Source organism: Podarcis gaigeae (assembly GCF_964106915.1).
Source record: "Podarcis gaigeae genome assembly, chromosome: 1".
Classification (NCBI taxonomy): domain Eukaryota; kingdom Metazoa; phylum Chordata; class Lepidosauria; order Squamata; family Lacertidae; genus Podarcis; species Podarcis gaigeae.
The window spans coordinates 85,335,399-85,361,564 of NC_139678.1; the positions used below are offsets into that span (position 1 = coordinate 85,335,399).

Below are 26,166 nucleotides of genomic sequence, written 5' to 3' on the forward strand. Positions count from 1 at the left end.
CTCCTTACTCTGGCCATGCCGACGGCAACACACGTTACAGTGGTGGAACACTCAAAGACGCGCTGAAAACGGAGCCTTAAAAGTCATGGATAGGACCAGTGTTTTTTGTTTTTTTCATTGTTTAGGGGTACTCTCATTTTCCTACTGATATTGAAATACTGCCCCTCAATGAGGCCAAACTGAGTCACAAAATGTTTAGGATTATGCGTCTCCCTAGAAAAAAGCACTTGGTAGGACTTTGGTTGCACACAGCAGGAACACACTTATGCCAACTGCAGGGGGTTGGACAGTCACTAGATGACTCTCGGGTCCCTTCCAACTGTAGTTCAGCGATTCCATGAAAAGGTTGCTTATTATGGCAAGCATCGCGTTTGCAACGTACGGCCAGCCCTCCACGCCCGGCGGCGGACCTCTGAAGCGGCGTCCTGGGCCCTACCGAGAGCTGCCTGCAGAGGGGGCTCCGCCCGCCACTTCCCTTCCCAAGGCCCAGCAGGCCCAGCGCAGCCGGGCGGGGCGGGGCCGGTTCTTGCTAGAGAGGGAAGCGGCGTGGGTTTCGTTCTTTGGCCGGGCCGGAGCAGGGCAACCATGCAGGTAGTATAAGCTTGAGGGGGCTTTGCTGAGAGGGACGGGGGTGGCAGGAGCGCGGAGGGTCTCTCGGGAGGCCTCGTGGCCTTGGGGCGTCCGCGCAGAGGCGAAGCCGGGTTGCTCCGGTGCCCCCTCGTGACTCGCTCCCTTTCCTTCCGCAGGCGAGCTCCAAGCAGGCGGCGCAGGAGCTGCTCAAGTTTATCAGCCGGAGCCCCTCCCCTTATCACGGTAAGACGGAGCCCGGGACCGGGGGCTTCACGCCCGGGAAGTACTTCTAAAACGGGAGGTCTGCCATGCATTTAAAGCACATGTCTTCCCCCTGAAGAATCCCAGGAACTGGGTGTTGGGAATTGTAGCTCTTCCGAAGGAGTAAACTACACTTCCCAGGATTCTGTGGAGGGGGGGTAAGCAGTGTGCTTTAAATGCGCGGTGTGAGGGGTGTAGATATGCACAATTGGGGGGGGGGCGGCGGAGGGTGCTTAAGGAGATAACAAAAATCACTGGGTTAAAGCTGGCCGAAAGTCCAGCGGTACCATTATTATCAATTTATGATGGCGTGGAAGGTTCACAGGCTGGGAAGGACTTGCTCACAAATTTATTGACAGTTGCACGAGTTATCATAGCTAGGAACATAGCTGTCAACTTTTCCCTTTTCTTGCAAGGAATCCTATTCGGAATAAGGGAATTTCCCTTTAAACAAGGGAAAAGTTGCCAGCTATGGCTAGGAAGTGGAAAGGGGCAAGGTGGATATAAAATGGAAAAATGGTATAAAGTGGTGTGGGATATAGCCATTAATGATATATTAATATGTGCTATTAAGGTAAGACGGGTTGTATGCAGGAGAAATAAATTTGAGGAGATATGGAAAGTGTTTGTAGAATTCGTACTGTTAAAACGGAAAGGGGTCAAACCATCGCAAGAGATGTTGAAATTTTGGGAGGTTGGATAGTTACCATGGAATGGTCTCGGGGGTGGGGTGCACATTTTTATTCTTATTTATTTATTCTTATTGCTCTGTCAAAATAAAAAATAAAATTATATTAGAAATAAATAAATGTGAGGTGTATGCATTCTAGTCAAGAAAAAGCAGAGCCATTAGGGCTGTGGAGAGGGGGAAAGGCCTTGGATGCTGCATTCAGCCCTTAAGCCTGAGGGCACCCACCTTTAAGATCTTCTGCTGAGACTGTGGTCACACTTGCACCATTAAGCACTCTTATAGCAGTTTAACATTCATGGAGAATCCTGGAAACTATAGTTTATGGGTGCTGGGAATTGTAGTTCTGTGAGATCAGCACCCTTAACAAATTGCAGTTCCCAGGATTCCTAGGGGGTTACAATGACAACAGTGGTATGGATGTTTTAAATGCATGGTGTAGATGTAACCTCTCCAGGTGACCACTGTGTCAGATGTTTGGCATCCAGCAACAAAATAAAGGGCTTTTATCAGCCTATAGACCCCCTGGGAGCAACCTTCCTAAATTGCCTTAAAGGTAAAGGTAAAGGTACCCCTGCCCGTACGGGCCAGTCTTGACAGACTCTGGGGTTGTGCGCCCATCTCACTTAAGAGGCCAGGGGCCAGCGCTGTCCGGAGACACTTCCGGGTCACGTGGCCAGCGTGACGTCGCTGCTCTGGCGAGCCAGAGCCGCACACGGAAACGCCGTTTACCTTCCCGCTGGTAAGCGGTCCCTATTTATCTACTTGCACCCGGAGGTGCTTTCGAACTGCTAGGTTGGCAGGCGCTGGGACCGAGCAACGGGAGCGCACCCCGCCGCAGGGATTCGAACCGCCGACCTTTCGATCGGCAAGTCCTAGGCGCTGAGGCTTTAACTTACCTGGTACTTATGCTCTCTTTTTGGCACCAGGCAGGGGGGGAAATGTTATTTGCCCAATCATTTCTAACTTGTAACTTGAGTAGCTTTTAAGGATTTTCATCCATCTTACTGTATTTGTACTGTGATACAAGTTGGTTGTTCACTACCTGAAATTCTGGATAAGTTGGTATTTAAATGTTTTTAATAATAAAACTTTTGGAAGATTATGGGATACTTTTCATTCCACTTTCATAATTTTCTGCAGAACTTTAATGCATGCATCATGTTCCTTATCTGCAAGTCTTGGTGAGCATAATGTACCATTCATTGAATCATCTGTTTCGGTTCCCTTGTAGAGGTTCAAACAGGTTCTGCTTGATTCATGGAGGTTCACTGGAGCATTTTAAAATACAAGGAGGGTGGTTTATCTTCTCCACTGTGTTGGATGCTCAGTGGGCAGAAGTACAAGCTCAGGCTTGTATTCAGCTAAATTCTAATCAGAGTAAACCCACTGAAATAAATGAATCCAAGTTAGTCATGCCCATTAATTTCAGTGGATCTGATCTGATCTGGACTAGCACTAAATATTACTCACCATTCTTTGTTAAGATTTCACACTTAATTCTGATCGTTGTGTAGAGATGTCACAAGAAACATTTCTAGGGAAAGAGCTTTAGAAGGGCAAGTGCTTGAGCCCTGTGCAGATGAGAATTTATTTACCACAAGTGCTTTTTCTCTGTACCCTCTTCGGCTCAGTCTGGCCTCGCCTTTCCTCACGTGTTTATCTTGCTTTCCTTAATACATTTCTTGTTGGCTCTCTGTGGACATCTGAACCCAAAGGGTGTTCTGAGCTGTTGCCTATCCTTCCATGTGCAGGGGCGGCAGCAAATCCTAATCACTTCTGTGAAGGTGTGGTAACATGGATGTTCACCTGCAGAGGCTGGGAAGCCACAAAAGGCTTTGTAGCTGAGGCTATGCTTGCTGCGGGGGTAGGGTAAGCAAGTCAGGATGATAACATTACAATATGACTCTCACACTTGAGTTCAAGAGTACAAACAGGCCTGTGAGTGCAATTTAAGCTGCATTATGCTGATTTTGGTTTTTTGGCAGGGATGTGGGGTATCATTCAGAGTCTCATGTGCCGGGGGAAATTTCATTATTTGTTTACCTACCTATACCCCAGCCTTTCAAAGCTCTGTCATCAAAACTTGTGGGATAGTGAATTCCAGGTAGGGAGGCTGCCACAGAGAAAGACCTTGTGAACCCCAAAACCAAGACAAATGCACCCAGTGAAAGACCACCTACTAGCTGACCTTAGGACTCAGACATATTGGGAAGAGGCGAGACCTGGAGGTGTATGTTCCCAGGCCATAAAGGGCTTTGAAGAATAGCCAGCACCTTGAATTGAACTTGGGGATGGACCAGCAGCCAATGCAGCTGGTATAATAAAGGAGATCCCAGGATCCCAGCACTTGTCCCCAGTTAAATTTCTGGGAGGAGAATTCTGCATCAGCTGAAGCTTTAGGCTATCCCCAAGTGAAGAGCATTACAGTTGTCCCAAAATTGGGGGAGGGGGAAGCAGTCCCACAAACTTCCACCTTGTTCAGGGCAGCCAAATATCTCATTGAAGCCTGCTTCTGCATGCAGCTTGGCCAGCTGGGGGTGAGTGTCTTCATGCCCCCTTCATGACTGCTTGTGTTTTCCTCTCTTGCAGTGGTGGCCGAATGTCGGAGCCGCCTGCTTCAGGCTGGTTTCCAGGAGCTGAAGGAAACTGAACACTGGGATATCCAGCCTGACCGAAAGGTGTGGAAAGAGAGCGGCTTCTTCCTTCCCTTTCTCATTTGGGAATTGGGGTGGTGGGAGAATGAGTGGGGTGCTCCAGATGAGGCCTCTGCCAGGCACCCCATCTATGGAACTGGGTAAAACACTGATGTCTCCAACTCTTTCTTTAACCCCTCTCCCTCCGTCATATTAGTATTTTGTGACCAGAAACCTCTCGACATTGATCGCCTTTGCTGTTGGGGGACAGTACCAGCCAGGCAATGGCTTCAGCTTGATTGGAGCCCACACAGACAGTCCATGTCTGCGGGTAAGCAGAACCCCCCCCCCTCAATACTGCCTAGCATGCCCCTAGGTACTCTTTAGCATTCCTTCCTTCCTGCAGCCCTCTGTTGTCTCAGTCCTGCATTATTTGTCGTCTCCCCCTTTGCATTGACTTTCTGTGAACAGGCCTGTCCCAATACCCACCAGCATGGCCAGTAGTCGTGGTGAGAGGTGGGACTCCCAACAAAAGCTGGAGGGCCACAGGTTCCCCATTCCTGCAAATACTGTTTTCGGCCGTTCCTTTTGCCTATGTTATTGGATCGCCAGTGTTTGCAGAATTGTGATAAACTTGCTTCCTCCTTCTGGCAGCAGTCTGGACAACATCCCTTTGGATTTGCCTTCTTCCACTCCTTTTAAAAAACAACAACAACTGTTGGTTGGGATTTTTTAACTGGACTTACTGAAATGCATCTTTTAACACTAAAGAAAAAGCAATGGACCAAATAAATGCATACAGAATACCAACCAATTGAGTGCAAAACTTGGTATATATGTATACGGTGAATGTAACTGCAAAAAAGCCAAAGCTTCCACCCACTCTTATGACAATAACTCTGGCCCCATTTCTTCTTGTTGGGTCAGTTCCTTACAATTTGAGGAGCTAATTCAGTGTGTGTTGTTGGGATATACGTATGAATGTCCTTGTGTATCATCCAGGTGAAACGCTGCTCAAAACGTAGCCAGGAGGGCACGGTCCAGGTGGCTGTGGAGACATATGGAGGGGGCATCTGGAGCACCTGGTTCGACCGTGACCTCTCTGTTGCAGGAAGAGTCATCGTCAAGGTTAGTCCTGGCCAGGGCCCTGCACTGTGGTGTATACTATGTGACTTTAGGAGCTCTTCAATGCTTAGGTTTTTCCAACTAGAAGAGACCTGACTTTACCTCCAATATTGCAGCCATGTCACGTTGGGGCAGGGGTGAGGAACACTTGCCAGCCTAAGAGCCAAATTCATTTCTGGACAGCCTTCCAGGGGCCACATGTCAGTGGGGGTGGGGATGGCCAGAGACAAAAAGTGTACAAAGGAAGCTAATGCAGTTTTTATCTTTGGACAGCTGAGTAATTTCTACACACACACACACAGTCCTCTCTATCTTCTATCCAGACACCCACAAGGTATTATCAGAGAACTGTCACGGCTGAAAATTGGTCACTGTTTCTTTAATGCTTAAAAAGCTGGGTCAGCATGAGTCAGAGTGAGAAATGTTGGTTGGGTTGGTTGGTTAGTGAAAGCTGGTAGTGTTGATGTGTGTACAGTTGGTCAGTTGGTTTTGCAGAAAGACTTTTAAGAATAAAACTCTGCAAGGATACTTTTCTCGTGGACTCTTTTATGCCGACAAGGGTCCGAGGACCAGGCTGAGGCAACAAAGGGAGGTCAGAACCCTTTCTTTTTGTTTTTTTACAAACACTGACAAGGACAAGGACCTATTCCAGTTAGGAAGAAACACTCAAGGAGGGCAGGGAGTAGACCTACTAAAGGGTATGGCTGAGGAGAGAAGAGTACCAAGGGCCAGATAGAGAGACTTGGTGGGTAGGGTTGCCATATTTCAAAAACCAGGACACCTCCAAAATTGTTGAGCCAAAAGAACGTGCCTAAGATCCAGGACAAAGCGCCACGTTTCGGAAATCTCTCCCCCCTTTGAAATCCAGATAATGTCCCGGAAAATCCAGACATATGGCAGCATTGGTGGGCTGCATTGACCTGAAATCCAGGCCTGAAGTTTCCATCACCGGCACATCAAGGCTTATTGTTATATTTCCTCTGCAGCCTGGGAGCTGCTGCAGCAGGACTGGTGAACTTGGCCTTCTAGATGACATTGGATTCCCACCATGCATCATTCCTGATCATTGGCCACAGTGGTTGGGGCTGACAGACGTTGGGAGACTCCCAACAACATCTGAGGGCCAGATGTTGTCCTGTCCTACAGCATGACGTCTTCGGTTGCCACTCCAGTAATGTGAGATCCTTGGGGTCACATGGCTGAAATTTGAATGTGGCTACTTCCTCTCCACCACTGCCCTGGGTTAGGTGTGAGAAATAGCTCAGTTTCCACAAGTTCAAACTCTAGATAGCTCCATTGCCCAGTTGTTGCTTTTTTCGTTTGGGGTTCTTGCTATTATATGCTGTTAAACTGAAGATTTTAGTTGGTTGTCTTGGTGTTTTTTTAAGTAGTTTGTTAAATGCTAACATGAATTGACATATTCTGAGGGTGCTCGATGAAGGAAACTGAAGTGTTTATCATGTGGAATAATCAAGCTGCATGCATTGCATTGTTTTGATTGAGACTGAGATACAACAAAGGTGCCAACAGCGAATATCCTTCCCTGGGGACAAAGTCCATAAAAGTGTTATTAAAAACCAGCAATTTTAATCTTCTGTTTAATGAATTACCCGATCAGTGCTTTCTGCCCTGGTAAACTTGAGTGTGTTCAGTGGAGCTGGTTGCCTAGCTACACTTGAGTAGGACTGGAGTCTAGTTCAAAGTGTGCCATACTTTGCATACTTTAAAGTACTTGTTTGAATATGACTGAAACCAAAAGCGATGAAGAGATGAAAGTTCTGATCAAAAAGATGTTTGGGGCTTTGTTCCATTCTGCAATTCTGTTCACACCTACACCTACCTGAGAGTAAAATTAAACATTAATTTAAACCAAGTGGAGATGAGGTTCCTGCAAGCATAGGTGCATGGTCTGTGTGGGCCAGAAGATTTATTAAGTGGGAATGGAAGGGTGCATAGTTATGGTGACACTCTTACCAAATTGAAATGTGAAACTTTCTAAAAGTTCCTCCAAACTCATGTTCTAAAATGCCTTGAGCTGTCATAAATGCTCTTAGTTGGCATATTTTGAGAACAAGGGTCTCTTTTTTGCATTCTTTCTGATTTGCTTAAATACAGATGCTCAGGGCTGAAACAGATCTCTTCTTTTTGTTGTTGTTTTTGAACAACTTTAAAGGAGGGAGGATCTCCCATTTTCATCCAAGCCAGCAGCATAGGGGGTGGGAAGTATTCTCTCTCCCACACACACACACACACACACACACACACACCACTACCTCTGAAAGCGCTAATTGTCAGTATTGGTGAAACCATGAGCAAAATTAAACTATTGGTCCAATCTTTTCCAGTCTCTCCCCCCTGCTAAGCTGCCTTTCCCGCCCCCCCCTCCACATGGGCACTTTTCTTAGATTGTTCATGATAGCTCTATTTTCCAGAAGGGCCATATCTTGGTGGAAGATCACCTGCTTTGCAATTTGATCCCTGGTTTGATCTCTGGATTCTGCAAGTCGGGCAGCGAAGGAGGCCTGCCTGATACCGCAAAGAGCTGCTGCTGTAGACAACACTAGGCTGGGTGGACCAGTGGTTCAATGAGAGCCTTTAGCTCCCAGCTGCTGCCTTAATCCCGCTCTCCTGTTCCTCCCCTCTCCACATTATGCCAGTGGGTGAAAGTGGCAGAATGATGCACACCCTTCACTTATGTCCCCCTTCTGTTTTCCATTTCAGGACCTGTGTACAGGGCGCCTGGAGCAGCAGCTGGTGAGGGTGGAGCAGCCCATCCTCCGCATCCCACACCTGGCCATCCACCTCCAGCGCAATGTGAATGAGAGCTTCGGGCCAAACACAGAGCAGCACCTGTGAGTGTGTAAACTGCTGTTCCTCTGTGCTCATATATTCCATGGTGGGTTGGGGCGAGGGGCAGCAGGCCTGGCAGGCACTCCTGTCATTTGCCTTTCAGCAAGAGAGTCAGCTGCAGAGTTTGATCCCCTTGGCTGATGGGGAATGATCTTAGCTCACAGGAAGACCAACTGCTTGGCATGTAGAAGGTTCCAGGCTCAAGATCCTCAGCATCTCCAGGGCTGGGGGCTGGGAATGGTCCCTGTCTGAAGCCCTGGAGAGCCACTGCAAGTCTAGACAGCACGGAGCTAGGTGGACCTGACTTGGTATATATGACAGCTTTCTATGTTGATACAATACTCTGTGCTTTAGGATTGCCTAGAGAGGCCCTGCTCTGGATTCTGTGTATAAATCGTATCAGACTGGCTGGGACTGGAGGGCTTACTGGCACCCCATCTTTATTTGGTTTTGTTTTTTTACTTCCAATATTTATAGACCACTTAACGTTCAGAATTCCTAAGCAGCGTACATAATTTTTTTAAAGAAAACTACACCTTATAGAGAAAAAGAATAATTAAAATTCATTGTAAAAGCAGAAAGCCAATGGAAAATGCCTGCTGAAATGATGGTCTTTGTCACGTGCCTGTCTAAGTTTTAACCAAGCCATACCCACCTGCCCTACACCTGGCCTGTGTGATCAGCATCGCCTGCCAAGCCTTGTGCATAGCTCCTTGCATGGCTCTGTGCCAGCCCCAACAATCAGGTGGTGCTTGCACAGAGCGGTGCATAGTGTGCTGGAACCCTGACGCTCAGCTGATTGTCAGGACTTCAAAGCTTCATGTACCGTACTAGCAAGAAAGTGGCCCACCTAACATGGTTGTGACACCAGGTGGTTGACAATGGGGCAGCCCTGCCAGCATGTCTAACTTGGCCCATGGAGATGATAAGGATCCAGGCTGCTGGCTGGATCCAGTTCTCCACCCCTGGTCTAGAGGACCACAGGTTCCCCAGCACTTGGCTGTTGGGTACCAGGACCATGCTCCCAATATGATGGCAGGGGATGTGATGGCAATGGGAGGGGATGTTCCCTAAGAAAAAAAGGTGAGGCGTAGTTACAGAGTCTCTTGCTCTGCCTGGGGGGCTGACTTTCACCAAGTGGCTTCTTTGGAAGTGTTTTGTGCTGTTGGGTCTTGCTGGCTCTGTGGGCTCCAGTTGCTTCTTGGAGCCAAGTTTCCCAGAAAGCAGCAATAATGAGCAAGCCAGTTAAACAGCCAACACACCTGCCGTTCCCAGGGTCCCGATTCTGGCCACAGAAGTCCAGGAGGCCCTGGAAAAGAAGACGTCCAAGACAGATACAGCTTGTACCTCATCTCTCCAGGTAAGACCGGGGGGCGGGGGACACAAGGATGCTGTTGAATTGGCTGGAGAGGTGCAGTAGGCAAGTCCAAAACAAAGGGGAGAATTGACAGCTTCCCAGAGTGGAGTATGTCTCTTTACCTTCTCACAACTTTTCTTTCTCACAGAGTCGTCACTCTCCAGCCCTGCTGGCCCTCCTCTGCTCCCAGCTGAAGGTGAAACCGGAGCAGGTGGTGGAGATGGAGTTGTGCCTGGTGGATACGCAGCCTCCTGTGAGTGCCCTTTTTAATTAAATAGACAGACAGACAGATAGATAGATAGATAGTGCATTGGGGTTGGCAGTGGGGTTTTGGTTTTGGACAGAGCTAGCTTTCTAAGGTTCACATGGTTGAACTCATTACATTTTCTTGCTCCATGCAACTTTCCTTTAGCACAGCAATGGGGAAGCTGCAAGCTTCCTACCAGCCAGCATGGTCAGTGGTGGGGGTTGTAGTCTAGCAACATCAGGAGAACCACAGGTCCCCCACCCTTTGGTCTGAGAGAGAGAGAGGCGTAGAGAGAGATGCTTATTCCAAATTCTCATTCATCTCCTGGGGAAAGATCCCAGCTGCTACTCTCCAACCCGTCTGCAGGGAGAATGTGTGGTGTGGCAGACAGACTGAACCAGGGAAAGGTTGGTCCCAGCTCAGGATTTTTTCTTTCTGGTGAATCCTCCTCCAGACACTAGGTGGCGCCTTCAGTGAGTTCATTTTCTCCCCTCGCCTGGACAACCTCCACAGCAGCTACTGTGCCCTGCAGGTGAGTACTTTGTGCGGGGGGGGGGGGGTGTCGGGTCAGAGATGAATCCTCTTCTGTGATCCATCAGTGCCATGGAAAGGAGCCATCCTCTAATCTGCTCTAATAACTTGTGTTTTCCCCAGAAGTCACCTAGAAACTACTTCTAACCCTTGCTCTATTGTTTCACATTCCATCCCCACCCCACCCCATGTACTAAAATCACCCGTTACTCTTGCAGTCAAAAGGTGGGGTGACCCATTTAACCACTTTGCATGGTGAAACTATTCCTATGTTTGTGGGAATGGCTGTGTGCAGAAATATACCTCTGGGGCTCTCTCTGTGTGTAGCAACAGGTAGAGAAACATTTCAAATCATGGAAGGGTTATGCAGAACCACAAGGGTTCCAGCTCAGATGAAATGGAATACTGTGGTTTACATGGAAGTAAACCACACATGCGGGGGGGGGGGGGAGGTGAGGAGAAAGTCAGAAGCAGCCAAGTGCAATGTTTATTTATGTAGCATCAGGCATGGGCCTTGGGTCTTTTGCAAAGTTTTGTCAAAAGGTAGGGCATTGACAGGTACAGCTTTTTCCTTTTTTTATATAAATAATTTTTATTAATTTTCCAACATACAGTGGTGCCCCGCAAGACGAACGCCTCGCAAGACGAAAAACCCGCTAGACGAAAGGGTTTTCCGTTTTGGAGGCGCTTCGCAAAACGAATTTCCCTATGGGCTTGCTTCGCAAGAAGAAAGCCCATAGGGAAATCTCCAGGGACCTCTTTTAAATGCTAGCGGTGGGGAGCAATGCCTTCCCCCCCCCCTCCGGCCTTCAGAAGAGGTCCAGGAAGGCCGGCGGGGGCCGAAAGGCTTTGCTCCCCACCGCCAGCATTTTAAAAGCAGTCCGGGATAGCAGGGAAGCGCTTCCCGCTATCCCGGATGGCTTTTGAAGGCAGGCGGGGGGGGAGCAAAGACTTTTGCCCTCCACCCGCCTTCAGAAGAGGTCCTGGACATGCGTTTCTCCGCTCTCCCGGGAAGGCAGGCAGGGGGGAGCAAAGACTTTTGCCCCCCGCTGGCCTTCAGAAGAGGTCCAGGACCTCTTCTGAAGGCAGGCGGGGGGCAAAAGTCTTTGTCCCCCCTGCCTGCCTTCCCAGGGGCTTTTAAATCGCCCCGGGACAGCGGAGAATTCCTTTAAATCGCCCCGGGACAGCGGAGAAGTCTCCGCTGTCCCGGGGGCTTTTAAAATGCTGGGGGACGGCAGCAAAGGTCTCGCTGCCGCCCGCCAGCATTTTAAGATTGCCCCGGGACAGCGGAGAAGTCTCCGCTGTCCCGGGAAGGCAGGCGGGGGGGGTGGGAGCAAAGACTTTCGCCCCCCTGCCGGCCTTCAGAAGAGGTCAGGGGACAGACTGTCCCCGGACCTGGTCTGAAAGCGGTTTCCATAGGAACGCATTGATTGATTTTCAATGCATTCCTATGGGAAACCGTGCTTCGCAAGATGAAAAACTCGCAAGACGAAAAGACTTGCGGAACGAATTAATTTCGTCTTGCGAGGCACCACTGTACATTTATAAGATCCAACCTAAAGTTATCACATATTTTCTCTTTTGGACTTCCTTCAGCCTCTCTAACAATCATCCATTATTCAATTTTTTAATTACACATTTCCTAATTTTTATATTGCATTTTATATACCTTCACTCTCTTATTTTTCTTCAACACAATATTACTCAAACATTCACAGAGCTTCTTGAAATCCCACTAGTGTTATTTGCTCAACACAAATACATTTCAAATAATCTGAAAATTTTGCCCAATCTTTGATGAACTTTTGGTCTCGTAGATATCTGATCTTCCCCGTTAGTTTATCTAGTTCTGCATAGTCCATCAGTTTCATTCTCCATTCTTCTAACGTCGGTAGTTGTTCCTGTTTCCATCTTTGGGCCAGTAGTATTCTCGCTGCAGTTACTGCGTATTGGAAAAGTTTGCAGTCCTTTCTATTTATATCATTTCCTACTATTCCTAAAAGAAAAGCCTCTGGTTTCTTAACAAATGTATATTTCAACATCTTTTTCAACTCATTATATATCAATTCCCAGAAGCCCAGGTACAGCTTTTTCCAGAACTGTTGCACTACAGCGGAAGCAGCATGTGATTTTAAATTCTCCTTTTTGTGAAATGACTAAAGGCACCAGTTATCTACCCTGGTGACACTCTTCTCCCCAGTACACCAGCTTTCTGACATGGGACTGCAGCTTAAGAGTTGAGCCCAAGGGAGTCCTTCCATTTGCTGTAGTTAGAGGCCCAAGACAGCTGGAAACACAAAACTCACAGTCCCTGAGCTTGTATACTTTCCCAGATACCTAGGATGGGCACAGGTGTGTGGAGGGGACAGACATCTAGTCAGAAGCCATAAGTAGTCTTTCCTGTGGTGCCAGAAGGGATCTAGCATTGCAGAGAAACCGGCACTACTCTTTAAGAAGTCGGCTCAGTAGAGAACCTTTGCAAATGTTCAGGCCACGGAGGCCAGTCTAACCTACAGACTAAAGAAAAATAGTTCAATTGTAAGTACAGAATTTAACATACTGAGAACATGAAGGGAGATGCTGACATGGTTTCTTTAAGAAGTCAGCTCACAAGATAGCAACGCATAGACTAGTAGCAAATATTTTTGTCCCATGGCACTCCCTATCCTGCCCCATTAGGCACTCCCTAACCTTTTCCCCTTATGTTTTTCTACAGGCGCTGATTGAATCCAGCAAAGAGCCTGGAGCTCTTGCCAAAGAACCAAATGTGCGCCTGGTTGCACTTTATGACAATGAAGAGGTCAGTACGAGACAGTTGTGGATGGGCAAGGCTACATTCTGGGTAGAAAAAAGGGAAGGGCCATAGCCCAGGGGTAGAGCATCTGCTTTTCATGCAGAAGGTCCCAGGTTCAATCCCCAGCATCTCCAGGTAGGAGAACTGCTCCTAATCAGTGTAGACAATACTGAGCTAGATGGATCAGTGGTCTGACTCGGTATAAGGCAGCCTCCTATGTTGCTGCAGAAGTGGAAAGTGAAATCCTGTTCTGAGCATTAGGTACCCCTGCCTGTACGGGCCAGTCTTGACAGACTCTAGGGTTGTGCGCCCATCTCACTTAAGAGGCCGGGGGCCAGCGTTGTCCGGAGACACTTCCGGGTCACGTGGCCAGCGTGACAAAGCTGCATCTGCGAGCCAGTGCAGCACATGGAAACGCCATTTACCTTCCCGCCAGTAAGTGGTCCCTATTTATCTACTTGCACCCGGGGGTGCTTTCGAACTGCTAGGTGGGCAGGAGCTGGGACTGAAAGACGGGAGCTCACTCCGCCGTTCTGAGCATTAGATGAATATTATTATTTGGAGAGTGGCTCCACCTGATGGTTTGATAGATGATGGGGGGAAATGTTATGAGAAATTAAGGGGCAGAAACACGTCTGCTCTCTGAAACATTATTAATTCATTTATGAAACACCTTTCTTCTAAGGAGCTCAAGGATGGCATTCCTGCTTCTCCCTGTCTCCATTTTATCCTCAGAACAACCCTGTGAAGTAGGCTCAGCTGAGAGGGACTGGCCCAAGCTCACCTTTCAACCTTGCTGGTTGAGCGGTGATTTGAGCCCTCGTCTTCCAGGTCCTAGTCCAGGGGTGGGAAATGTTTGCTTCTCCAGATGTTGCTGACTCCTGTTGTCCTTGACCATTGACCCTGCTTGATGGGGACTGTATATCAGCAGCATCTAGAGGGGCAAAGGTTCCCCACACCCATCATAAGCCAGCATTCCTAACTGCTGCATCATACTGAGATGGGAGGTGGAATATTTCTGGGTTAAAAAGGCTCTTCTTGCTGGCTCCTTTACTTACTTGACTTGACTTACCTGGCAGGTTGGTTCCCAGAGTGCACAGGGGGCTGGTTCGCTCCTCACTGAACTTGTCCTTCGGCGTATCTCTGCTTCACCCCAGAACTTGACAGCCTTTGAGGAAGCCATGCCAAAGTCCTGCATGATCAGTGCTGACATGGCCCATGCCGTGCACCCCAATTATGCGTGAGTATGTTGCTGTGCCCAGCAGGAAGAAATGCACGAGGGTTTAGCAAGTATTTTACTAAATATTAAGCATTCTGCTGTGAATTTGCTGGCTTGCCGTACAAGCTGAAAAGTTGGCATCTGTTGTGGAATTCGGCTTTCAAAGAGGCTCTGCTTTCATTAAAAAATAAAATAAAATCTAGTCCCATGGTTTTATAAACGAAATTGAAATTGTAGGATAGAAATGCAAGCTGTCTGACTTACCAACTCTCAAACTTGAAAATCCTGAGGTCAGAAACATCTCTTTATCAGTTTAGGCTAATCTGCAAAATCCAATCCCTCAATTATAACAAGGGAGTAAGGCTCCCTAAACTGTTGAGCAGAGGACCTGGGCCTTGGACCCCTCCAGAGCAGAACTGGAGAATCTGCCCCCCCCCACACTGCAGACGTTGTTGGACTCCAAATCCCATTAGCCCCAGCCAGCATGGCTGGTGGTCAGGGATGATGGGAGGAGTTGTCCTGCAACATTTGGAACCACCCTCAGGGGTAGCGTTTTGGCAAAGGACACGGATTGAGGCAGAACCAGTAGTTATGTTCAGCCTTCCCCGACAAATGCACGTTCTCTCTCCCAGGCCTCATGGTCCTAGAAAACAGTTTGGCGGTGTCGAAGGCAGCATATGCTGAAAGTCAGAAAATGGAGGTGCTCTTCTGACTTTGGCTTGTACTTCTTCCAGATGATGCACCCAGACCCGAATCTGCCCCCTGGCAAATGGTGCCCTTGGGCTAGATGTAGCTCTAAGGCATCACTGTCAAGAGGGTCTTTCTCATCCTGCCACTGGCATATGGCAGTGCTCCTCTTCCCCAGAATGCCTGTCTCTGCTCTAATAAAAGTCCTTTGTGCATAAATCTGCGTACAGGTGTTCTCACTGACACATCAGGAGCGCCACTCTACCCCCCCCCCCCGCAAAAAACCCCCTGCTTCTTTTGAAATTGCTCCCAGGCATTGAAATGACACCACATCTCTTCTTAGTTTAATTCCATTGTCTCTTCTTCGAAATTCAGCCTCATGTTTCTAAGAGTTTGGATCTACTTGGCCAGGGTCTAATTTGATGCTCCCTTTTGCAGCGACAAGCACGATAAGAACCACCGTCCAGAGTTCCACAAGGTAGGTGACGGGGCCACGAGGCAACATTAAAATGTGGAAAACTAAGGCAGACTCTCTGCAAGCAGTAGCAGAGTCGTCCTCAGCGCAAGTTGAACGGGGGAGATAGCAAAACTTGCTCCTGAAACTGAAGTTAATTCTTCTTTAAGACCTGATAACATTGGTTTTTAATACACAAAACTTTGCCTCTGAATGTAAGAATGAGCTTTCGCAGATGCATTTGCTTTTGCTCCCATGGCTTAGATGCCAAAGGGTATTCAATTGCTGGAAACAACATGTTAGTTACAGTCCTGTCCTTTTCAATATTTATGATGTATACCTTACGGGCTGGAGCTGCAACAGAATATTGTAGTGTGCAGCGCTCTCGTTCTGGATTCAGCCAGCTGCCCCTGCCATTCTTATGGGGTGTTTCATTTCATTCCCCCTTGCCCAATATTCAGTATCGTGTGCCCACTAAGCACGCTCAATCCTCCTTTGGCTTTTGGGTATTCCTCCCCCAAAATAAAAATATTGTAGCACTTCTGCAAACTTTAGGAGCTTGCCTAAGCCCCTTAATATTTTGTATTGGGGTAGTGGTGCTGTTTTGCCTACATAAGCAATGACACTCACACCTAGCTACAGTAGATGGAAGGAATGATTATGCCAGTGGATTTTTCTGTTGTTGTATTTAGTGGGGCAGGGGGCTTGTTCTGGGACTTTGGATGTCTGGTGGCAAGCATTGGTCCCATCCCATGGCTGGGGGGCTCAAGGCGGTTGCTCGTCTCCTGATCCCACAAGCCAGAAGAGCAGAGGGAAGAATGTCTGAAAGCCCAAAGAAAGACACGGGCCTATGCTTGTTTCTGTGTGGGATACATAGAACTACTGCATTATTCTGGGGCAAGATTGCCATAGGGTAGGTCTCTGCTTTCCAGTGGTTCCTTTTGGCTTCCACACCGCCTTCTTTCTGTTGCAGCTCATGTTTCGGGAAGCAAAGCTTTATGTTCTTGATGTGTGCAGACCACATCTCCTTTCTTAGTACATCTTTTTGTTCTGAATCCTCTGGTTTCTTGCGCAGGGCCCTACAATAAAAGTGAACAGCAACCAGCGCTATGCCTCTACTGCTGTCACCGAGGCCCTGATCCGAGAAATTGCCAGCCGTGTGGACGTCCCCCTGCAAGTAAGCATTGTTCCTTTCTACCTCAAGAGCTATTCCCAAGCTTTCCCCTTGCACTTAATGACTGCGGCCACTAGAGGGTGAGTTTGGATCGGCCAGCGTAGGGAAATACACAAGTGCTATGTCCCTGTACTGTAGATTCTGCAGCCGGGGACCAATGGGGCAAGATGCCCCATCTGCCGTTGGGGGACGGGAGATGGGACCAGAAATGGTGGGCCTTCAGGATTAAATGCTATGGGGAAGGCCTTACCCCTTATCTGAAGATGGTTTTTTTCCGCTTCCTTCTGTCTCCAACCCCTGGCTGTTCCTTCTTGGGTTTTAAGGTCTGTGGAGCGTTGGCAGCATTTCCACCTCATGGCTGTTTTTTTGATGCTCGGGTTGTGCACATAGGTGCCCAGAACCTTCTCCCCAAAGACCTCCTCCACTCCCATCATCAATTCTCAGTGGATCCATATCTGGCCGCCCTTCTTAATGGCCTTGTCCAACAACTAAAGGGAGTCCCCAACCCCTGGAAAGTGTCAAGGCCAAATCAGCTGCTCAGCAGCCTTAAGAGAAAGCAATTCATTTGCCTATTGCAGGAATTCATGGTTCGGAATGACTCTCCCTGCGGCAGCACCATTGGGCCCATCTTGGCCTCCCGCCTTGGCTTGCGTGTCCTGGACATAGGCTCCCCGCAGCTGGCCATGCACTCCATCCGCGAGATGTGCTGCACTTCCAGCGTCCTGCAGTCCATCACTCTCTTCAAGGTGGGTGGCAGCTCAGGTGGGGCAGAGGGAAAGCGTTTGCATTGAGCGGAGCTGTTTTCTGCTGCCTCCAAGGGTGTGGGTGTGTGCCCAGGTCTCCCACCCACCCCTTTCCCAGGTTGTCCTTACAACAACCCTGTGAGTTAGGCTAGGCTGAGGAAGCCTGAGTGGCGTGAGAGAGGAGTATCTCCCTCGCAAAGAAACTCTCTTGTCACGGGCCTTGGCTGTACGGTTGGGAGCAGGCCAGGAAAAAGGGAAGGGCAATGTAAACAGAGAGCTTTCCCTCTGGCCCTGTGTATTGTTCGGGGAGCAGGTTGGGGAGGAGGGGGGCACAAAGTGTGAGAAGAGCTTGGCAGACAGGAAGAAGGTTTCCATACGTATCGAGGTCACTATCTTCCCCGCCCCGGGTTGCAGGTTGAGCCCTGCTGCCGCCCACTCCCTATCTCTTCCTTGTAATCTTGTCTGTATGTTACCATGGCAACGATGGTGCCCTCCAGTCGGTGATCGGTTTCTGTGGCAACATGGTGCCTCACGATTCTCCTGCTGCCATGGTGACGCCATCATATGTGTGTGTTTGACAGCTGCCCCATTCCCCCCCCTTGAGGGTTGTTCTCCCCCCCCCCCACCAAACCTGACTCTTCCTCCTCTTTCTCTCCTCCTTCCTTCCTTCCTTCCTTCCTTCTTTCCCAGGCCTTCTTTGAGCTGTTCCCAGTGCTGGATCAGGGACTGCTGAGCAACTGAAGAGCATCTCAAGCACAGGAAGCGGCTAACGCCCCCTCTCCCTGGCCAGATAGCAATTAAGGCACATGTTGTACAGCGGCTCGTGGAACGACTGCTTCTGGAGAGTTGCATCTTTTTTCCCCCTTTCTACAGTCATTTTCCAAAAGAGGCTGGGCATTTGAGGCTTGCGTACAGCCAGGAGGGCCTGATCCAGAGAGCCAGTGCCATAGAACAGCTCATCCTCGCTCCTTCATAGCTGATAGAAAACTTTATTCAAGATAATGACATGTTAAAGGGCTATCTACAGTCATCTTGGTGCTTTAAGTGGGTACTGAAATTATGGGTGAAATTCCAGCATTGAATAAATGCCAAGTGATGCATACTTTTAATTGGATCATCCCACTCCCACATCCTTTGCTCATTCACTTGGTTGTGTGAAGTGCCTCTCTCAAAATGTCAATGAGAGATACTGGCTGCCAAGCAAGCAATTTCTGAGAGGTATTATATACACAGGCAAGTACACAAGATCACACCAGGTAGATTACGTTTGTGGGAATGCACTGTTCAGCACCATTTTCTATCCATAATTCTAGTAGCTGGGGGGGAAATTATTTTATCTTGCCATGGATGAGGGAATCCCCAGAAACCTGGCTGCCTAGATACCATACAGTTGCCATATTTCAAAAGTGAAAATCCAGACACACAAAAATGGGTTGACGTACGTTCTGATTTTCCCAGATAATTTCACCTGGACACTGTTTTTGACAGCCAAGTTCTGGCAATTTCCAGAAAATTTTGGATGTATGGCAGCCTTAAGATACCAATGAATGGAATCTCCTTACTCAGGGAGCTCCAGAAGACTTGTTCACTGAGCATTCCTCCTGAATTGTTTGCCAGGAGGTTAGATGACATTGCATCAGTACAAGTGTTATCCCACACTTTCCTGTGCATTTTCCCATCACTTTCCTTATTGCAAAGAGCATAGGCTTTAAGAGAAGCAGGTTTTTGGCGCAGGATGTCCTGGTCCACTGTAATTGTGCAACCAGAGTTTGCCAGTATGTGGTTGAACCCAGTCTGAAAATACTGATAGTCTGAAAGTGCCCTCAGTCCCTATGCAGGCCAGGTCCTGGGAAGTAGGAATATGGGTTTCCCAGCTCTCTGTATTAGGGCAGAAGATTGACAGCTCTAATCTAAAATAGTGACTGGAGGTTCAAAGCATCATCAAACAATACATACCTGTCTTTAGCAGAGCCTGTGGTTTTAGCTCTAATCTGGACAAGTGGTGTTAATGAAAAGTGGACAGGAAATAGAAAAGACACAGACATGACTGCTTTGTCAACCTGGTCACCTTCCTCCAGATTTGAACCATTTGCTTAATACCCCCATAGTTTCTCCTTCAGCTGTTCTGTTGGAAGGGAATAACACAAGAAGCTGACTGCAGTGTCGCCATGCATGGTGTAGTGAGGAACCTTTTCAGCTGGAGGCCTCTGTTTGCTCAATGGCAGCCACCTGTGGATGCTGCGTGTCAGTGGTGGGTGGCGTCAGAGGCAAAAGTGTGGGGAGCAACAGGTGTGATTTTTAACCTTTGTACAGTAAAATCAGAAGTGTTTACATACACCTTCCACCCATCCCGCATCTGTATCCTTCATCCAGACAAGCCAGGGGCATGGTCACAGTTCAGGGACACATTGCTGCCAGGAAGGAGCAGAGCCATTGAGGGATGCGGCATGAGAAGAATCAGGCTTGGAGGGCTGCTTTCAGCCCCCAAATCTGAGGTTCCTACCTATCACCGCTCTATGTGGAAGGCATCTTTTTCCAGTGGCAAAAGCCAGCAATGGCAGCCGCTGGGCAAGAATTGGGTCTCTTGTCTCATCCTTTGACCCAAACAGTCAACATGCTGTCTTCCAAGGCAAAATCAAACATTTCCATTTGCAAAAACTTCATGCTTTTTTCTTGTGCCCCCAACTTCTGTTTCCATATCCCTGTTTCCTAGATGGCACACAAGCAATCTCTTGCCTGCTATATAGTCCTCCAGTTGATGGTGAAACATGTTCTTCCAACTATAACAAAACTGTAGGGAAACAAAAAAGAGAGGCAGCCTTGTTGTATGCTGCCCTGACCCCCTAGCAAGTTAGATAAGTTTCTAGTTCTATAGAAAGACACAGGGAGTTTGAAAAGGTAAACAGCTTTATTCCTACAGCATGTGAGGAGGTACCAGCTGAAATGAGCAAATCGCATTTCCCTCTTCCTGCTGCCCCTTAACCACTAAATTAACCTATGAAAGTTGCTGTTGTGGAATGCCAAAAAAATACGGCAGAACCGTGGGAATTTGCTTAGGGTTATTTTGTCACAAGAGCCTAAACTTGCATCTTTGGGGTTGAAGCTGTTCTGCATTGAAAGCTGGCAGGAGCACTTAACACTGGCTCTTCAATACAATGGCGGCTGTTCTGGCTTAGCCCCTCTAGTAAGTGCATTGGGCCTTTCCTGTTTTATTGGAACTGGTGAGGAGAGTGTGCGATGACTGGCCTTGAATCAAGTGCACGTGCTCTGCTCTTGTTTCTGGTGCAGTCTTTTATTTGCAAAATGAATCCATAGGTCACTTTTTCTTTTTAATGAGGTTGCGTCAGGAAGGCAAGGGGGGGCACTCACTTTTGTTGGTGGCATTCCTTCAGAAAGTGGCAAATAGGTCTATTAAAAGCCATTTTACTACTGGCCATTTTTAGGGGAAATGTGTTTACTATGATTGTGCAGGCCTCTAGAAGCCAGAGAGCATATTAAGAAGAGTCTTACTGGAAGAGCGTGAATGCACCTGCGCTCTCTCTCTGTGTCACACACACCCTCATTGCCCTGAGCTGCTATTAAGTAGTTGGGAGCCAGACCTCCTTGCTGGCTTGCAAATCATCTAGAGTTCTGCTTTACCCTACCAACGGAGAGAGGGTCGATTCTGCACAATCCATCTGGCAGGAATCCTCAAGGATATATGCAGAAGTCTGTGTATCACGTGAGAGTGGAATGACATAATGCTGCCTTGCGGAGTCCCCTGTATCATTCCTTTTGAACGAAGAGCGGGAGCTTTGGACCTATAGGAAAAATAGGATATATAGGGAACCCCCCCCCAATGGATTCAGTTTGCTTAACCTCTCTTCCCCATTCAGGTAGAAAAAGTGGCACTGCCGATTTATAACCGAGCGTGTCACACACAGCTATTTCTGGTTGCTGCGCTCTTTGGGGGGATCGTGTTGGAGATTTCAGTGGAATGTAGCCAAACCCTAGACTGTGGCTGCGCCTGCCTGCAGGAGGTGTAATTCCACAGCCTCCGCTAACGGAGCGATTGGTGTAACTTAATGCATCAGCAGCGAGGGGTGTGTGTCAGCCTCGCCTGGCGAAGTCGGTACGATTGGTCGGAGGCGGAACATGGATTGGAGAATGCGGCGAGTATAATACGAGGCGAGAGGGGCGTGGCCTCTCGTGTAATAGGGAGGCGTAACTTTTTTTTCCAAGCAGGGTGTGGCCGTGGCTTTTTTATTATTGGCTTTCCCTGTGGAGGCGTGTCCTTTCCCTGCGTTGCGATAGGTCACTGGGGCCCCAGAGTGTGCTTTGCATGCTCATTGAGATTGGCTGGTTGGAGGTGCGCGTCCTTGTCTCGGCCTGGAGGGGGCGCTGATTGCCGGGTTAAGGATGGTGCAGCGGCCGTGGAGGCGGCGGCTGCCTGGGCTGTGAGCGCGGGGGCACCGGCCGGCATGGGGCGGTGGCGGAGCCTGTTCCGGGCGCTCGGCTGCTTCCTCCTCTCGCTGCTGCCGCTCCTCGGGGTCGGCGCTGCCGCGGATCGCCCGCTGCAAGTGCTGCACGGTGAGATGGATCACCTGGGGGTGGCGAGGAGAAGGAGGAGGAGAAGGATGCAAGCGGGCGGGAAGGAGGGTGGCCAGAAGGGTAGGACTCTGGACGCCGGAGAGGGAAGGGGAAGGCTTCTTCGCTTGGGATGCTCGGAACTGGAGTGGGCGGGGTGAACGGGGGGGGGGGTCTTGGAGGAGCCAAGGAGCTCCTTCCTTCCCGGCTGGCAGAGATTAGGGGCAGCCCCTTCGCTTCCATATGGCAGCCTGGAGCTCCGCTTCCTATTTTTCGTGCACGCTGGAGCTCCCTAGTCCTGGTCTCCCCCCGCCCCCAAATAAATCCGTATTTCTTTCCGCCCTGAGGATTGGAAAAGTATCCTTGGAGGAGGGTTGGGTTTCGACTATTAAATATGGTGGGGGTTTGGGGAGGGGGAGGTCGCTCTTGGAGACGGAAAGGTGGTGGAAATGAAGAGTGATGCCGGCCCCTTCGCTCTTACCCTTCCCGCAGGTTGCTCTTTCCCAGTGGGAGGCGGTGAGAAGTGGGGATCCCTTGGTTGTTGTTGTTTTCTTTAAACAGCCCATGTAACACGTCTGCATCAGTTCCGCTGGAAACATGGAGTGGAGCATCTCCCCCCCCCCCCAATGCTGTCTCCCCACCCCCTTTTCCTATTTTGCTTCGCCTCTGAATCCTCCAGAATTTTCCCTCGGGCTTTAGGGTCCTGGCTGGGTGTTGGTGCTGGTTCCCGCTCCCCCCACCGGCCCCCGATGCCCCCTTTTCCTTGCACAGCTGTATTTCTCTACCCACACGCACCCCACTCTCCCATGGGATGTTTTCCTCCTTTTCCCTGGTGCGGCTTCAGCCCCCGCCAAAGGGAGATTGTCACCATTTTGCGTGGCAGCCTGTCATGTGCACGTCACAGCGTTGTTAGCCTTGGCTGGCTTTGCCTCCCCTTTCTCTGTTCAGCTCCAGAGTAGACCTCTTCTCCCCCCCCCCCCGCCGTGTTTTCCTCCTCAATTCAGTCACTGACGTCATTCTCTCTCGCTGGGCCTTTCTCTTCACCCCCCTCCCCTTTTCCAGTCTGACCCAGCTGCCTGTTGCAAACATCCACTGTGCCCCTTTAGAAACTGCCTTCCTTCCTTCCTCTCACTGGCTGAAGAAAGCTGGGATGCTGAGAGGGATTCCTTCTAGGAAACAGCAGAGCTCTCTCCATCAAATGCTATAAAAGTGCAGAGGAATAAGCTTAGCTTGGTACCCTCTCTGGGCCTGGTTATTGATTTCGGCTTCCTTCTTGGCAGTTCCTTATTTGCAAAATTAATCCATAGGTCCCTTTTTCTTTTTTGCATCAGGAAATGGCGCAGGAAGGTCAATGTTCCTTTTTCCTTGCAGCTCTCAAACTTGGGCAAATCTGCATCTTGGTTCAGTGCTTCAGTAGCGCTTGGCTGAATAGGTTGGATGTACAGCAACCCCTTCCAGAACCACCACTCAGCCATGCACTGAACAAATGTGAAGGTTCATGAATCTTTTGGATGTTTGCTCTTGGACCACCCTCCTTTGCAGGCTGTCTTTTATTAGATGCCTCTCTTGGGTGGGGGGCATTCAAGAGGGCAAGGTTGTTGCTTGTCAGTTTTGGGAGAAACTTTTAACGTAGGGAGCTGCAAACTCTTTATTCCATGTTCAAAGAGGGAAGTAAATGAACTGATCTGCCATGTGGATGAATTTTGACGTAGAATGAGTACTGGAAGCTTTTCACCTAATATAGGTTAGGTGCTGAGGATGGACTCCTTTGCTGATCAGTTTCCTGCCCTCCTTGGCAGTGAGGGTGCATTAGAGACTGTGTGGTGGGAGGTGGGAATGCTGGAATGGGGGGGGGGGGAGAAATCCCTCACACCGAACCCAGTGATGGCCATGGAATATGAATGCATTGCTTGGGCCATGGGCCTTTCATGCACAGGAACCACGAAGGACACTTGTGGTGGCATGGAGGCTTGAGTTGTGGCCAGATGGTATAAAATTAAGAGCTGAACTGGCTCATTTAAGGGAAGGGTTGGATAGGCCTTATCACTAGCCCCAGGGCATGATAGTAATCTGCGTGTGGATACTTTGCTGGCTTTTTGTATTTAAAACTTGACCTGTGCTTTCCCTTGACCTGTGGGGATGCTGGTAAAGCTGTCTGAGACTAGGCTGACCAGTAATGAGCATGGGTTAATATGGGGGTAAAATTAAGAGATTTCCACCACATTTAGAAAATTCTGCCTGGTGTGTTTATAGAAATAGAAGGCTTGAAGGCAAAAATATTAAGCTTGATGTTTGTTGTTCAACCAAAGTCCCACTCCTTCTACCTCCTATGACATGTTAGAAGTCTAGATCAGTGTCAATGAATAGGATGCTTTTTGGCAACCTACAATAATGTGTCAGAGTATGGTAGATCTGTGCCTTTCTTTCGTGCCAAAAACCCACATGTCAGCATTCATATTGCTATGGATGAAGATGGCAGAAGCATTTCCTATTCTTCTGAACTTATTTGCACAACTCATATAGCAGGGGTAGCCCTTTGGATGCTGTTGGACTACAACTCCCATCACCCTTGACCATTGGCCATGCTAGCTGGGGCTAATGGGAGTCTAACAACAGCAGGAAGGCCACAGATTCTTCACTCCTGAAATAAAGAAAAAAGGGTGGCTACTGATAACCAGTTACCCAGTGGTTAGCTACCATGATGTGCATGTAACCACATGGCAAGCTATCCACCTATATTGTTGTGCCAACTATTGAGAAAATCTTTCCACACTTCTGCACATCATCTGAAATCCAGGGAAGAGGAGGGGAAGTGGAAAGGTTCTTCTTGTCACATAACAGGTCAATAGACAACCAGCTTGCTAAATATAGTGGCAAGTTGTTATTTGTAAACTTAGACAGCCTTGTTGATTCACTCAGCAAAACAATAGCACCTGATTTATGTAACTCAGACTCCATTCAGCACTGGCGTATATGGTAAAGAGTTTGAGGCAGTGCTTTCCAGGTTAGATTTGACATTCTGTCGCCCTATTTGCAAAATTGTGCAGTAACTGAGGAGAAGAAAAGGATTGTAGAGGCACTGAGCTGTGGCTGCACAAGAGCGAGACCAAAATATGGAAAGGTAAAATTATTTGTTTGGTCACCAATGTGCAAGAACGTCTCTTTGATCCTTGCCAGCATGCTCTCTACCAGACTCCATAGTTCTGATGGGGAGTCGGTTTTGAGCTCAAACATTGTCCTCAGAAGTAAAAGAAAGACCTGGCTGTCTGTCAAAAAGGAAAACCTATGCATCATTACCTGCCTGAAAATGGATCTGAAGTACAAGACGTTGTGACCAAAATGTGAAGGTATTTTAATGAGGTTTGGGCAGCTCAGAAATGGAAACTGAGCATATTCTGCCCGTATATTGTTTGTGTACATGCTGTGCCTGACATTGCCTGTTATTTAAGTGCTTGAATAACACATAACACCTAGTGTTTCTGGTTTTCCCCTTAGCTTTCCAGCTGCACATTTTGTGTCCATCTACACACTAAAGAAACCCTGCAGCAGACGAAGAACTCTTCCCTGGTCAAAAATCAAAATATTGCACATGAGCCTATTTCTCCCTCATTCACTTTCTAAAACCCATTTCTTGCCCTTTGAGAATCCTAATGTGGCAGAATTGTTTCCCTGTTCTTTATTAGCTGCTAGGAATTGAACACCAAGTACTGTTTACAGGGGGAAGGCAATTGCAGCTTCAGCAAGCATTTGTAAACAGCAAGTTTCTCACAGCCTTCCACATTTTGACTAGAAGCCAAATCTATTGCCAGTACAGCATCTGCAGTGATATTAATCTCTCTGTGTATGCATGTGTGTGTGTGTGTGTGTGTATGAGAAAGAGAGAATGTATTTTTAATGTAGCATTAAAAATATATCAAGGTTTAATGAAATACATTTTAAAAATAACTCTGCATGTTGGGCATACATACTGGGTGTACACAATGTGTATATTGTGGCTTTGTTAGAAACTTGTTTTTCAGTCAGGTTCTGGAGTGCCCTATCTCCCATCATGTTGCTCTTTTACTTCTATGTCTGTCAAGCAGAAAAGCTGGGCTTTATAAATACTTCAAAGTCTTCTCAGTCTGTTTGGAGTGTGTGGGTTTGGGTAAGAAATCTGGCTTTGTGATACCAGGAGACCCACTGAAAGACTTCTGCACGCCTTTTGCTATCCTGGCTTGCACACATTCATAGGGAATACAGTGCAGGAATGAGGCAGCAGTTCATG

At 48.3% G+C, this 26,166-nt stretch overlaps 2 protein-coding genes across 4 annotated transcripts in view; both read left to right on the top strand.

The window, feature by feature from the left end:
• The first annotated feature begins 453 nt into the window (after window positions 1-453).
• DNPEP (aspartyl aminopeptidase) lies at window positions 454-18,445 on the top strand. The gene is made up of 15 exons (XM_083727420.1): window positions 454-591; window positions 747-813; window positions 4,112-4,200; window positions 4,373-4,486; window positions 5,158-5,283; window positions 8,002-8,132; window positions 9,406-9,490; window positions 9,636-9,740; window positions 10,189-10,266; window positions 12,982-13,065; window positions 14,139-14,299; window positions 15,404-15,443; window positions 16,495-16,596; window positions 17,172-17,339; window positions 18,027-18,445. Exons 1-15 carry the CDS (start codon window positions 586-588, stop codon window positions 18,075-18,077), a joined length of 1,407 nt encoding a protein of 468 aa, XP_083583546.1. The 5' UTR covers window positions 454-585; the 3' UTR covers window positions 18,078-18,445.
• A 3,179-nt stretch (window positions 18,446-21,624) lies between these two features.
• The window catches only part of PTPRN (protein tyrosine phosphatase receptor type N), a 33,047-nt gene continuing 28,505 nt past the window's right edge, over window positions 21,625-26,166 (top strand). The window contains exon 1 of one of the 3 annotated variants that reach the window (XM_083727018.1): window positions 21,625-21,905. In XM_083727018.1, coding sequence (XP_083583144.1) covers window positions 21,797-21,905 — 109 coding nt within the window. In that variant the 5' untranslated portion in view covers window positions 21,625-21,796. The remainder of the gene's footprint in view (window positions 21,906-26,166) is intronic. The other 2 variants (XM_083727017.1, XM_083727019.1) reach the window with 2 other exon arrangements.

What these genes read in the sequence shown, in the direction of transcription:
- DNPEP (XM_083727420.1), top strand. An exon ending in TGGTGGATACGCAGCCTCCT is followed by an intron (nt 9,741 to 10,188) that starts GTGAGTGCCCTT and finishes ATCCTCCTCCAG; the next exon opens with ACACTAGGTGGCGCCTTCAG. An exon ending in ACCGTCCAGAGTTCCACAAG is followed by an intron (nt 15,444 to 16,494) that starts GTAGGTGACGGG and finishes TTTCTTGCGCAG; the next exon opens with GGCCCTACAATAAAAGTGAA.